The 15,619-nt window shown below is 47.3% G+C and overlaps 1 protein-coding gene across 1 annotated transcript in view; it reads left to right on the top strand.

Moving 5' to 3' along the window:
* The first annotated feature begins 495 nt into the window (after nt 1-495).
* Nucleotides 496-15,619, top strand: part of APBB3 (amyloid beta precursor protein binding family B member 3) — a 161,911-nt gene continuing 146,787 nt past the window's right edge. The window contains exon 1 of the mRNA XM_069763769.1: nt 496-707. Within this exon, the coding sequence (XP_069619870.1) occupies nt 659-707 (49 nt within the window). The 5' untranslated portion in view covers nt 496-658. The remainder of the gene's footprint in view (nt 708-15,619) is intronic.

Genomic DNA, 15,619 nt, shown 5'->3' with positions numbered 1-15,619 from the left:
AGGCATACATGGTGAGGTTACACTGGAGCAAAGTGACTGGTGCAATATTCTCCTACCCTCATCATTCTTCCTCTCTGTTGCAGTCATTCCATCAGCCAACTCCAGCTTTTCGTGTGAGCCGCCTCGCTCGCCCTGGGGATCCTGCAGGTGACACTTCAGGCGTCTAAATATAGAAGGTTTCCCATGGAATGACGTCCCTATTGCCTACGCAGAGGAGGGGGCTCATTATTAAGGTTGGTATGACTTATTCTATACGATATAGCATGGAGCGGCTACTGAGGTGCCTGTAAATATTTGATGATTTCCCCTGTACAGGAGAGAGCGCAGCCTCATACTGTGAAGCATTGTGTCCTCCAGCACTGGAGCATCATTCATCAGCACTGGACAGCTCCACCTCCAATGCAACATCCACTGAGAGCTGCCTCCTGCCTCTCCTCCCAGCCTCTCCCCCAGCCTCTCCTCCCAGCCTCTCCTCCCAGGACTAAAACACACAAATGGGTGCTGACTTTTCGCCTGTCTTTGCTGGCTGATCTGGGAAGGAGCACGCACACACATGACATCTCACTTTCAGGCTTGATCATCAACATCTCAATCATTGGGATACTGTGGAGGTCACACGCCCTCAGCCCGTTGTGTCCGAATCCTTGGATCGGGAAAGATGTTGGGGAAGGATTACATGCTCGCTATCATTATTGTAAATTATGACGGTAAGTCGTGTAATGTTTTAGGGCTGGGATTCCCACATAAGAGCTAAGTGCCTGGCAAGGCTTCGGTATCTATGCAGGCTTTCATGATGGCTTCCTAGACCATCAGGTAAGCTGTGTGTGGCCATACAACATGCACAGGACTTGCTATATGGTAGACGTATTGTTCTATACTGTTAGAATACTTGCTTCCAGTACTGTTATGATACTTGCTTCCGGTACTGTTATGATACTTGCTTCCGGTACTGTTATGATACTTGCTTCCGGTACTGTTATGATACTTGCTTCCAGTACTGTTATGATACTTGCTTCCAGTACTGTTATGATACTTGCTTCCGGTACTGTTATGATACTTGCTTCCGGTACTGTTATGATACTTGCTTCCGCTACTGTTATGATACTTGCTTCCGCTACTGTTATGATACTTGCTTCCAGTACTGTTATGATACTTGCTTCCAGTACTGTTATGATACTTGCTTCCGGTACTGTTATGATACTTGCTTCCGGTACTGTTATGATACTTGCTTCCAGTGCTATTATGATACTTGCTTCCGGTACTGTTATGATACTTGCTTCCGGTACTGTTATGATACTTGCTTCCGGTACTGTTATGATACTTGCTTCCGGTACTGTTATGATACTTGCTTCCAGTACTGTTATGATACTTGCTTCCAGTACTGTTATGATACTTGCTTCCGGTACTGTTATGATACTTGCTTCCGGTACTGTTATGATACTTGCTTCCGGTACTGTTATGATACTTGCTTCCAGTACTGTTATGATACTTGCTTCCAGTACTGTTATGATACTTGCTTCCGGTACTGTTATGATACTTGCTTCCGGTACTGTTATGATACTTGCTTCCGCTACTGTTATGATACTTGCTTCCGCTACTGTTATGATACTTGCTTCCAGTACTGTTATGATACTTGCTTCCAGTACTGTTATGATACTTGCTTCCGGTACTGTTATGATACTTGCTTCCGGTACTGTTATGATACTTGCTTCCAGTGCTATTATGATACTTGCTTCCGGTACTGTTATGATACTTGCTTCCGGTACTGTTATGATACTTGCTTCCGGTACTGTTATGATACTTGCTTCCGGTACTGTTATGATACTTGCTTCCAGTACTGTTATGATACTTGCTTCCAGTACTGTTATGATACTTGCTTCCAGTACTGTTATGATACTTGCTTCCAGTACTGTTATGATACTTGCTTCCAGTACTGTTATGATACTTGCTTCCAGTACTGTTATGATACTTGCTTCCAGTACTGTTATGATACTTGCTTCCAGTACTGTTATGATACTTGCTTCCGGTACTGTTATGATACTTGCTTCTTGTACTGTTATGATACTTGCTTCTGGTACTGTTATGATACTTGCTTCTAGTACTGTTATGATACTTGCTTCCGGTACTGTTATGATACTTGCTTCCGGTACTGTTATGATACTTGCTTCCGGTACTGTTATGATACTTGCTTCCAGTACTGTTATGATACTTGCTTCCAGTACTGTTATGATACTTGCTTCCAGTACTGTTATGATACTTGCTTCCGGTACTGTTATGATACTTGCTTCCGGTACTGTTATGATACTTGCTTCCGGTACTGTTATGATACTTGCTTCCGGTACTGTTATGATACTTGCTTCCGGTACTGTTATGATACTTGCTTCCGGTACTGTTATGATACTTGGTTACGAACCTATGTGACATACTTTTTTCACTCTTTCTGTTGTAGCACAGGTTGTATCAAATATTTACTATTTGTCGTCCATTTCTCCATTCAGCTTGTAACAGTGTTTAACCATGAAGTTTACAATGTGTTTTTACACTGACACACAGAATAGTCTTTATCACCACTTTCATTGAGTGAGGTTTCTCTCCATCCCCCCAAAAAAGATGCAGCCCTAGGAAATCAATGGGAAACACCTGCCAGAAAGGGAGAGCTTGAGAAAAGCACAGAATAAAAGATGGTTTATTAGAGATAATGTGGAGATGAATGAGTCCTAGTTCTCTAATATAGCTCCACTACATAGTCTTCTGCCATATAGGACAAGACCGTCAGGTGGCAGTGACAGGGGGCTTTCAACATGGCAGCAACCTGTAACAGCCCCGGGCATCAGTGCTTGGATTCTGTAGAGAATGAGTAACGTAAAAGCAGAGGGGCGCATCTGTATAATAAAAATGCAGAATTAGTGTTTGGTGAAAGAGGCATCATACCCGTGGTAATGGCCTCTATTCTTTCCTTCGGTGTTGGTCGGCTGCACTGTGAGCAACACCCCCTGAGTAGAGACCATAAAATCGAGCAGTACATAAAAGGTGCACATCTCTAGAACCTAAAAACTTGGATACAGTCAGGTTTTTGGTGACTCTCTTAATGTGGCTGCAGTACATTAGGGGTGGGACCCCATTCCCCTGCAGTATGCTGCAATGGAGCAGCACGTAGAGAACTTTGCCCACACAACCAGTGCTGCTGTCATAGCCTTATACATAACTATTGATTAGAATGGGGGCTATGATAACAGACACGTATGTGTAGATGTGACATCATCAGTGCTGCTTACCAACTTACTAAAAGGTCTCGATCATCAGGTCTTTGCCACTTAATCTGAGAGCAGCATAATGTAGGGGGAAGAGACAGTAATTCCAGTGATGTGTCACTTATTGGGCTGCTTGCTGTGGCTTGATAAAATCACTGTTTTATCAGCAGGGGATTATCACTAGAGCAGGAGTTAGCAAACAATTTTCTTAAGAGGCCACATGAGATGCTGTGATTGTTGTCAAAGTCTGAATGAACCGATTCCGCCTATTATTATTGTTTTATATTAATTTTTATCACTGAATATTGAGCAGCATTAAGTTTGCCGACTCGCTGCTATTAAACAGCTCCGTATAAGACAGCCCCCACCACTGATTGGCAGCTTTCCCTTTAAGTGAGTGGCTATAAACCCCTTTAAAGCTGTTTAACATTCCTTTCTTTTATGGACTAACCATGAAAAGAAACGTTAGGTAATTGCATTATAAAAGACAATTACAGCTGGACTCTACTGATGAAAATTGTATAACTTTTCTCAGGGAAGTGATAAACCTGATTCTTTGGATAATTTGATGACTGGAGACTGGGTAGAACTGTTTGTATATCAGTAATGTAATGACTGTATTTATTACTGTGGCTCACTATTATAGCGCCTGCATGTTCCGTAGTGCTGAATTGAAAGCTTTGACACTAGTCCTCTAATGGGGATCACATCCGATTTTCTCTCGCAGATCATTTTCATTTGTCCTATCAGTTTGAGTTGTTCATAAATTGGATTATCTAAATGATAAAAGACGAATGTGGCACCGAACTGTGCGGCATCCAGTGCGCTGTGCGCTCCTCTGCATGCGGATGCGTCTGCACAGACTCGTAGTGTTCTGCTCACATTCATGTGGCTTTACCATCTGGAGTATTGGAGGCAGATAAGGAGCTTATCGCTTTATATATAATGTCATTTTGGCATGCACACGGGGCTCTTATCTTTCTGGAAAATCCCTATTCCTTACAAAGATATTTCTTCTCCATGGCTGTCTGATAATTTAGCGCAAAGCTCAACTATCCACCTTCATGTGTGGCTATGAGAGGATGTATTGTTTGCTACTACACTGTGTATAGAAGCTGATGTGCAGTACTCGGTGGTGGCCACTACACTGTGTATAGAAGCTGATCTGCAGTACTCGGTGGTGGCCACTACACTGTGTATAGAAGCTGATCTGCAGTACTCGGTGGTAGCCATTACAGTGTGTATAGAAGCTGATGTGCAGTACTCGGTGGTGGTCACTACACTGTGTATAGAAGCTGATGTGCAGTACTCGGTGGTGGTCACTACACTGTGTATAGAAGCTGATGTGCAGTACTCGGTGGTGGCCATTACACTGTGTATAGAAGCTGATGTGCAGTACTCGGTGGTGGTCACTACACTGTGTATAGAAGCTGATGTGCAGTACTCGGTGGTGGCCATTACACTGTGTATAGAAGCTGATCTGCAGTACTCGGTGGTGGTCACTACACTGTGTATAGAAGCTGATCTGCAGTACTCGGTGGTGGTCACTACACTGTGTATAGAAGCTGATCTGCAGTACTCGGTGGTGGTCACTACACTGTGTATAGAAGCTGATGTGCAGTACTCAGTGGTGGTCACTACACTGTGTATAGAAGCTGATGTGCAGTACTCGGTGGTGGTCACTACACTGTGTATAGAAGCTGATATGCAGTACTCGGTGGTGACCTCTACACTGTGTATAGAAGCTGATCTGCAGTACTCGGTGGTGGCCATTACACTGTGTATAGAAGCTGATCTGCAGTACTCGGTGGTGGTCACTACACTGTGTATAGAAGCTGATCTGCAGTACTCGGTGGTGGTCACTACACTGTGTATAGAAGCTGATGTGCAGTACTCGGTGGTGGCCATTACAGTGTGTATAGAAGCTGATGTGCAGTACTCGGTGGTGGCCATTACACTGTGTATAGAAGCTGATCTGCAGTACTCGGTGGTGGTCACTACACTGTGTATAGAAGCTGATCTGCAGTACTCGGTGGTGGTCACTACACTGTGTATAGAAGCTGATCTGCAGTACTCGGTGGTGGTCACTACACTGTGTATAGAAGGTGATCTGCAGTACTCGGTGGCGGCCATTACACTGTGTATAGAAGCTGATCTGCAGTACTCGGTGGTGGTCACTACACTGTGTATAGAAGCTGATGTGCAGTACTCGGTGGTGGCCATTACAGTGTGTATAGAAGCTGATGTGCAGTACTCGGTGGTGGCCATTACACTGTGTATAGAAGCTGATCTGCAGTACTCGGTGGTGGCCATTACACTGTTTATACAAGCTGATGTGCAGTACTCGGTGGTGGCCATTACAGTGTGTATAGAAGCTGATGTGCAGTACTCGGTGGTGGTCACTACACTGTGTATAGAAGGTGATGTGCAGTACTCGGTGGTGGCCACTACACTGTGTATAGAAGGTGATGTGCAGTACTCGGTGGTGGTCACTACACTGTGTATAGAAGCTGATCTGCAGTACTCGGTAGTGGTCACTACACTGTGTATAGAAGCTGATGTGCAGTACTTGGTGGTGGTCACTACACTGTGTATAGAAGCTGATGTGCAGTACTCGGTGGTGGTCACTACACTGTGTATAGAAGCTGATATGCAGTACTCGGTGGTGGCCTCTACACTGTGTATAGAAGCTGATCTGCAGTACTCGGTGGTGGCCATTACACTGTGTATAGAAGCTGATCTGCAGTACTCGGTGGTGGTCACTAGACTGTGTATAGAAGCTGATCTGCAGTACTCGGTGGTGGTCACTACACTGTGTATAGAAGCTGATGTGCAGTACTCGGTGGTGGCCATTACAGTGTGTATAGAAGCTGATGTGCAGTACTCGGTGGTGGCCATTACACTGTGTATAGAAGCTGATCTGCAGTACTCGGTGGTGGTCACTACACTGTGTATAGAAGGGGATCTGCAGTACTCGGTGGTGGCCATTACACTGTGTATAGAAGCTGATCTGCAGTACTCCGTGGTGGTCACTACACTGTGTATAGAAGCTGATGTACAGTACTCGGTGGTGGCCATTACAGTGTGTATAGAAGCTGATGTGCAGTACTCGGTGGTGGCCATTACACTGTGTATAGAAGCTGATCTGCAGTACTCGGTGGTGGCCATTACACTGTGTATACAAGCTGATGTGCAGTACTCGGTGGTGGCCATTACAGTGTGTATAGAAGCTGATGTGCAGTACTCGGTGGTGGTCACTACACTGTGTATAGAAGGTGATGTGCAGTACTCGGTGGTGGCCACTACACTGTGTATAGAAGGTGATGTGCAGTACTCGGTGGTGGTCACTACACTGTGTATAGAAGGTGATGTGCAGTACTCGGTGGTGGCCACTACACTGTGTATAGAAGCTGATGTGCAGTACTCGGTGGTGGCCATTACACTGTGTATAGAAGCTGATGTGCAGTACTCCGTGGTGGCCACTACACTGTGTATAGAAGCTGATCTGCAGTACTCGGTGGTGGTCACTACACTGTGTATAGAAGCTGATCTGCAGTACTCGGTGGTGGCCATTACACTGTGTATAGAAGCTGATCTGCAGTACTCGGTGGTGGCCACTACACTGTGTATAGAAGCTGATCTGCAGTACTCGGTGGTGGCTACTACACTGTGTATAGAAGCTGATCTGCAGTACTCGGTGGTGGCCACTACACTGTGTATAGAAGCTGATGTGCAGTACTCGGTGGTGGCCATTACACTGTGTATAGAAGCTGATCTGCAGTACTCGGGCGTGGTCACTACACTGTGTATAGAATCTGATCTGCAGTACTCAGTGGTGGTCACTACACATTGGATAGAAGCTGATGTGCAGTACTCAGTGGTGGCTACTACACTGTGTATAGAAGCTGATCTGCAGTACTCGGTGGTGGCCATTACACTGTGTATAGAAGCTGATCTGCAGTACTCGGTGGTGGCCACTACACTGTGTATAGAAGCTGATCTGCAGTACTCGGTGGTGGCTACTACACTGTGTATAGAAGCTGATCTGCAGTACTCGGTGGTGGCCACTACACTGTGTATAGAAGCTGATGTGCAGTACTCGGTGGTGGTCACTACACTGTGTATAGAAGCTGATGTGCAGTACTCGGTGGTGGTCACTACACTGTGTATACAAGCTGATCTGCAGTACTCGGTGGTGGCCATTACACTGTGTATAGAAGCTGATGTGCAGTACTCGGTGGTGGCCATTACACTGTGTATAAAAGCTGATCTGCAGTACTCGGTGGTGGTCACTACACTGTGTATAGAAGCTGATGTGCAGTACTCGGTGGTGGTCACTACACTGTGTATAGAAGCTGATGTGCAGTACTCGGTGGTGGCCATTACACTATGTATAGAAGCTGATGTGCAGTACTCGGTGGTGGCTACTACACTGTGTATAGAAGCTGATCTGCAGTACTCGGTGGTGGCCACTACACTGTGTATAGAAGCTGATCTGCAGTACTCGGTGGTGGCCACTACACTGTGTATAGAAGCTGATCTGCAGTACTCGGTGGTGGTCACTACACTGTGTATAGAAGCTGATCTGCAGTACTCGGTGGTGGTCACTACACTGTTTATAGAAGCTGATGTGCAGTACTCGGTGGTGGTCACTACACTGTGTATAGAAGCTGATGTGCAGTACTCGGTGGTGGTCACTACACTGTGTATAGAAGCTGATATGCAGTACTCGGTGGTGGCCTCTACACTGTGTATAGAAGCTGATTTGCAGTGCTCGGTGGTGGCCATTACACTGTGTATAGAAGCTGATCTGCAGTACTCGGTGGTGGTCACTACACTGTGTATAGAAGCTGATCTGCAGTACTCGGTGGTGGTCACTACACTGTGTATAGAAGCTGATGTGCAGTACTCGGTGGTGGCCATTACAGTGTGTATAGAAGCTGATGTGCAGTACTCGGTGGTGGCCATTACACTGTGTATAGAAGCTGATCTGCAGTACTCGGTGGTGGTCACTACACTGTGTATAGAAGCTGATCTGCAGTACTCGGTGGTGGTCACTACACTGTGTATAGAAGGTGATCTGCAGTACTCGGTGGTGGCCATTACACTGTGTATAGAAGCTGATCTGCAGTACTCGGTGGTGGCTACTACACTGTGTATAGAAGCTGATCTGCAGTACTCGGTGGTGGCCACTACACTGTGTATAGAAGCTGATGTGCAGTACTCGGTGGTGGCCATTACACTGTGTATAGAAGCTGATCTGCAGTACTCGGTGGTGGTCACTACACTGTGTATAGAAGCTGATGTGCAGTACTCGGTGGTGGTCACTACACTGTGTATAGAAGCTGATCTGCAGTACTCGGTGGTGGCCATTACACTGTGTATAGAAGCTGATGTGCAGTACTCGGTGGTGGCCATTACACTGTGTATAAAAGCTGATCTGCAGTACTCGGTGGTGGTCACTACACTGTGTATAGAAGCTGATGTGCAGTACTCGGTGGTGGTCACTACACTGTGTATAGAAGCTGATGTGCAGTACTCGGTGGTGGCCACTACACTGTGTATAGAAGCTGATGTGCAGTACTCGGTGGTGGCCATTACACTGTGTATAGAAGCTGATGTGCAGTACTCGGTGGTGGTCACTACACTGTGTATAGAAGCTGATGTGCAGTACTCGGTGGTGGCCACTGCACTGTGTATAGAAGCTGATCTGCAGTACTCGGTGGTGGCCACTACACTGTGTATAGAAGCTGATCTGCAGTACTCGGTGGTGGCTACTACACTGTGTATAGAAGCTGAAATGCAGTACTCGGTGGTGGCCACTACACTGTGTATAGAAGCTGATCTGCAGTACTCGGTGGTGGCCACTACACTGTGTATAGAAGCTGATCTGCAGTACTCGGTGGTGGCCACTACACTGTGTATAAAAGCTGATGTGCAGTACTCGGTGGTGGCCATTACACTGTGTATAGAAGCTGATCTGCAGTACTCGGTGGTGGCCATTACACTGTGTATAGAAGCTGATGTGCAGTACTCGGTGGTGGCCATTACACTGTGTATAGAAGCTGATGTGCAGTACTCGGTGGTGGCCATTACACTATGTATAGAAGCTGATGTGCAGTACTCGGTGGTGGCTACTACACTGTGTATGGAAGCTGATCTGCAGTACTCGGTGGTGGCCACTACACTGTGTATAGAAGCTGATCTGCAGTACTCGGTGGTGGCCACTACACTGTGTATAGAAGCTGATGTGCAGTACTCGGTGGTGGCCATTACACTGTGTATAGAAGCTGATCTGCAGTACTCGGGCGTGGTCACTACACTGTGTATAGAATCTGATCTGCAGTACTCAGTGGTGGTCACTACACATTGGATAGAAGCTGATGTGCAGTACTCAGTGGTGGCTACTACACTGTGTATAGAAGCTGATCTGCAGTACTCGGTGGTGGCCACTACACTGTGTATAGAAGCTGATCTGCAGTACTCGGTGGTGGCCATTACACTGTGTATAGAAGCTGATCTGCAGTACTCGGGCGTGGTCACTACACTGTGTATAGAATCTGATCTGCAGTACTCAGTGGTGGTCACTACACATTGGATAGAAGCTGATGTGCAGTACTCAGTGGTGGCTACTACACTGTGTATAGAAGCTGATCTGCAGTACTCGGTGGTGGCCACTACACTGTGTATAGAAGCTGATCTGCAGTACTCGGTGGTAGCCACTACACTGTGTATAGAAGCTGATGTGCAGTACTCGGTGGTGGCCATTACACTGTGTATAGAAGCTGATCTGCAGTACTCGGTGGTGGTCACTACACTGTGTATAGAAGCTGATGTGCAGTACTCGGTGGTGGTCACTACACTGTGTATACAAGCTGATCTGCAGTACTCGGTGGTGGCCATTACACTGTGTATAGAAGCTGATGTGCAGTACTCGGTGGTGGCCATTACACTGTGTATAAAAGCTGATCTGCAGTACTCGGTGGTGGTCACTACACTGTGTATAGAAGCTGATGTGCAGTACTCGGTGGTGGTCACTACACTGTGTATAGAAGCTGATGTGCAGTACTCGGTGGTGGCCACTACACTGTGTATAGATGCTGATGTGCAGTACTCGGTGGTGGCCATTACACTGTGTATAGAAGCTGATGTGCAGTACTCGGTGGTGGTCACTACACTGTGTATAGAAGCTGATGTGCAGTACTCGGTGGTGGCCACTGCACTGTGTATAGAAGCTGATCTGCAGTACTCGGTGGTGGCCACTACACTGTGTATAGAAGCTGATCTGCAGTACTCGGTGGTGGCTACTACACTGTGTATAGAAGCTGATCTGCAGTACTCGTTGGTGGCCACTACACTGTGTATAGAAGCTGATCTGCAGTACTCGGTGGTGGCCACTACACTGTGTATAGAAGCTGATCTGCAGTACTCGGTGGTGGCCACTACACTGTGTATAGAAGCTGATGTGCAGTACTCGGTGGTGGCCATTACACTGTGTATAGAAGCTGATCTGCAGTACTCGGTGGTGGCCATTACACTGTGTATAGAAGCTGATGTGCAGTACTCGGTGGTGGCCATTACACTGTGTATAGAAGCTGATGTGCAGTACTCGGTGGTGGCCATTACACTGTGTATAGAAGCTGATGTGCAGTACTCGGTGGTGGCTACTACACTGTGTATAGAAGCTGATCTGCAGTACTCGGTGGTGGCCACTACACTGTGTATAGAAGCTGATGTGCAGTACTCGGTGGTGGCTACTACACTGTGTATAGAAGCTGATCTGCAGTACTCGGTGGTGGCCACTACACTGTGTATAGAAGCTGATGTGCAGTACTCGGTGGTGGCCATTACACTGTGTATAGAAGCTGATCTGCAGTACTCGGTGGTGGTCACTACACTGTGTATAGAAGCTGATGTGCAGTACTCGGTGGTGGTCACTACACTGTGTATAGAAGCTGATGTGCAGTACTCGGTGGTGGCCACTACACTGTGTATAGAAGCTGATGTGCAGTACTCGGTGGTGGCCATTACACTGTGTATAGAAGCTGATGTGCAGTACTCGGTGGTGGCCATTACACTGTGTATAGAAGCTGATGTGCAGTACTCGGTGGTGGCTACTACACTGTGTATAGAAGCTGATCTTCAGTACTCGGTGGTGGCCACTACACTGTGTATAGAAGCTGATCTGCAGTACTCGGTGGTGGCCACTACACTGTGTATAGAAGCTGATCTGCAGTACTCGGTGGTGGCCACTACACTGTGTATAGAAGCTGATGTGCAGTACTCGGTGGTGGCCATTACACTGTGTATAGAAGCTGATCTGCAGTACTCGGTGGTGGCCATTACACTGTGTATAGAAGCTGATGTGCAGTACTCGGTGGTGGCCATTACACTGTGTATAGAAGCTGATCTGCAGTACTCGGTGGTGGTCACTACACTGTGTATAGAAGCTGATGTGCAGTACTCGGTGGTGGTCACTACACTGTGTATAGAAGCTGATGTGCAGTACTCGGTGGTGGTCACTACACTGTGTATAGAAGCTGATGTGCAGTACTCAGTGGTGGTCACTACACATTGGATAGAAGCTGATGTGCAGTACTCGGTGGTGGCCATTACACTGTGTATAGAAGCTGATCTGCAGTACTCGGTGGTGGCCATTACACTGTGTATAGAAGCTGATGTGCAGTACTCGGTGGTGGCCATTACACTATGTATAGATGCTGATGTGCAGTAATCGGTGGTGGTCGCTACATATTGGATAGAAGCTGATGTGCAGTACTCGGTGGTGGCCATTACACTGTGTATAGAAGCTGATGTGCAGTACTCGGTGGTGGTCACTACACTGTGTATAGAAGCTGATGTGCAGTACTCGGTGGTGGCCACTGCACTGTGTATAGAAGCTGATCTGCAGTACTCGGTGGTGGCCACTACACTGTGTATAGAAGCTGATCTGCAGTACTCGGTGGTGGCTACTACACTGTGTATAGAAGCTGATCTGCAGTACTCGGTGGTGGCCACTACACTGTGTATAGAAGCTGATCTGCAGTACTCGGTGGTGGCCACTACACGGTGTATAGAAGCTGATCTGCAGTACTCGGTGGTGGCCACTACACTGTGTATAGAAGCTGATGTGCAGTACTCGGTGGTGGCCATTACACTGTGTATAGAAGCTGATCTGCAGTACTCGGTGGTGGCCATTACACTGTGTATAGAAGCTGATGTGGAGTACTCGGTGGTGGCCATTACACTGTGTATAGAAGCTGATGTGCAGTACTCGGTGGTGGCCATTACACTATGTATAGAAGCTGATGTGCAGTACTCGGTGGTGGCTACTACACTGTGTATAGAAGCTGATCTGCAGTACTCGGTGGTGGCCACTACACTGTGTATAGAAGCTGATCTGCAGTACTCGGTGGTGGCCACAACACTGTTTATAGAAGCTGATGTGCAGTACTCGGTGGTGGCCATTACACTGTGTATAGAAGCTGATCTGCAGTACTCGGGCGTGGTCACTACACTGTGTATAGAATCTGATCTGCAGTACTCAGTGGTGGTCACTACACATTGGATACAAGCTGATGTGCAGTACTCAGTGGTGGCTACTACACTGTGTATAGAAGCTGATCTGCAGTACTCGGTGGTGGCCATTACACTGTGTATAGAAGCTGATCTGCAGTACTCGGTGGTGGCCACTACATTGTGTATAGAAGCTGATCTGCAGTACTCGGTGGTGGCCACTACACTGTGTATAGAAGCTGATGTGCAGTACTCGGTGGTGGCCATTACACTGTGTATAGAAGCTGATCTGCAGTACTCGGTGGTGGTCACTACACTGTGTATAGAAGCTGATCTGCAGTACTCGGTGGTGGCCATTACACTGTGTATAGAAGCTGATCTGCAGTACTCGGTGGTGGCCACTACACTGTGTATAGAAGCTGATCTGCAGTACTCAGTGGTGGCTACTACACTGTGTATAGAAGCTGATCTGCAGTACTCGGTGGTGGCCATTACACTGTGTATAGAAGCTGATCTGCAGTACTCGGTGGTGGCCACTACACTGTGTATAGAAGCTGATCTGCAGTACTCGGTGGTGGCCACTACACTGTGTATAGAAGCTGATGTGCAGTACTCGGTGGTGGCCATTACACTGTGTATAGAAGCTGATCTGCAGTACTCGGTGGTGGTCACTACACTGTGTATAGAAGCTGATGTGCAGTACTCGGTGGTGGCCATTACACTGTGTATAGAAGCTGATGTGCAGTACTCGGCGGTGGTCACTACACTGTGTATAGAAGCTGATGTGCAGTACTCGGTGGTGGCCATTACACTGTGTATAGAAGCTGATGTGCAGTACTCGGTGGTGGCCACTACACTGTGTATAGAAGCTGATCTGCAGTACTCGGTGGTGGCCTCTACACTGTGTATAGAAGCTGATGTGCAGTACTCGGTGGTGGCCACTACACTGTGTATAGAAGCTGATGTGCAGTACTCGGTGGTGACCTCTACACTGTGTATAGAACCTCATGTGCAGTACTCGGTGGTGGCCACTACACTGTGTATAGAAGCTGATCTGCAGTACTCGGTGGTGGCCATTACACTGTGTATAGAAGCTGATTTGCAGTACTCGGTGGTGGTCACTACATATTGGATAGAAGCTGATGTGCAGTATTCGGTGGTGGCCACTACACTGTGTATAGAAGCTGATCTGCAGTACTCGGGCGTGGTCACTACACTGTGTATAGAATCTGATCTGCAGTACTCAGTGGTGGTCACTACACATTGGATAGAAGCTGATGTGCAGTACTCGGTGGTGGTCACTACACTGTGTATAGAAGCTGATCTGCAGTACTCGGGCGTGGTCACTACACTGTGTATAGAATCTGATCTGCAGTACTCAGTGGTGGTCACTACACATTGGATAGAAGCTGATGTGCAGTACTCGGTGGTGGTCACTACACTGTGTATAGAAGCTGATCTGTAGTACTCGGTGGTGGTCACTACACTGTGTATAGAAGCTGATGTACAGTACTCAGTGGTGGTCACTACACATTGGATAGAAGCTGATGTGCAGTACTCGGTGGTGGTCACTACACTGTGTATAGAAGCTGATGTGCAGTACTCGGTGGTGGCCATTACACTGTGTATAGAAGCTGATGTGCAGTACTCGGCGGTGGTCACTACACTGTGTATAGAAGCTGATGTGCAGTACTCGGTGGTGGCCATTACACTGTGTATAGAAGCTGATGTGCAGTACTCGGTGGTGGCCACTACACTGTGTATAGAAGCTGATCTGCAGTACTCGGTGGTGGCCTCTACACTGTGTATAGAAGCTGATGTGCAGTACTCGGTGGTGGCCACTACACTGTGTATAGAAGCTGATGTGCAGTACTCGGTGGTGACCTCTACACTGTGTATAGAAGCTGATGTGCAGTACTCGGTGGTGGCCACTACACTGTGTATAGAAGCTGATCTGCAGTACTCGGTGGTGGCCATTACACTGTGTATAGAAGCTGATTTGCAGTACTCGGTGGTGGTCACTACATATTGGATAGAAGCTGATGTGCAGTATTCGGTGGTGGCCACTACACTGTGTATAGAAGCTGATCTGCAGTACTCGGGCGTGGTCACTACACTGTGTATAGAATCTGATCTGCAGTACTCAGTGGTGGTCACTACACATTGGATAGAAGCTGATGTGCAGTACTCGGTGGTGGTCACTACACTGTGTATAGAAGCTGATCTGTAGTACTCGGTGGTGGTCACTACACTGTGTATAGAAGCTGATGTACAGTACTCAGTGGTGGTCACTACACATTGGATAGAAGCTGATGTGCAGTACTCGGTGGTGATCACTACACTGTGTATAGAAGCTGATGTGCAGTACTCGGCGGTGGTCACTACACTGTGTATAGAAGCTGATGTGCAGTACTCGGTGGTGGCCATTACACTGTGTATAGAAGCTGATGTGCAGTACTCGGTGGTGGCCACTACACTGTGTATAGAAGCTGATCTGCAGTACTCGGTGGTGGCCTCTACACTGTGTATAGAAGCTGATGTGCAGTACTCGGTGGTGGCCACTACACTGTGTATAGAAGCTGATGTGCAGTACTCGGTGGTGACCTCTACACTGTGTATAGAAGCTGATGTGCAGTACTCGGTGGTGGCCACTACACTGTGTATAGAGGCTGATCTGCAGTACTCGGTGGTGGCCTCTACACTATTTATAGAAGCTGATCTGCAGTACTCGGGCGTGGTCACTACACTGTGTATACAATCTGATCTGCAGTACTTAGTGGTGGTCACTACACATTGGATAGAAGCTGATGTGCAGTACTCGGTGGTGGTCACTACACTGTGTATAGAAGCTG

The sequence above is a fragment of the Ranitomeya imitator genome, chromosome 4 (genome assembly GCF_032444005.1).
Source record: "Ranitomeya imitator isolate aRanImi1 chromosome 4, aRanImi1.pri, whole genome shotgun sequence".
NCBI classification, from domain to species: Eukaryota; Metazoa; Chordata; class Amphibia; order Anura; family Dendrobatidae; genus Ranitomeya; species Ranitomeya imitator.
The sequence above is the reverse complement of the archived record's forward strand: the minus strand, read 5'-3'. Positions and strand labels throughout refer to the sequence as shown.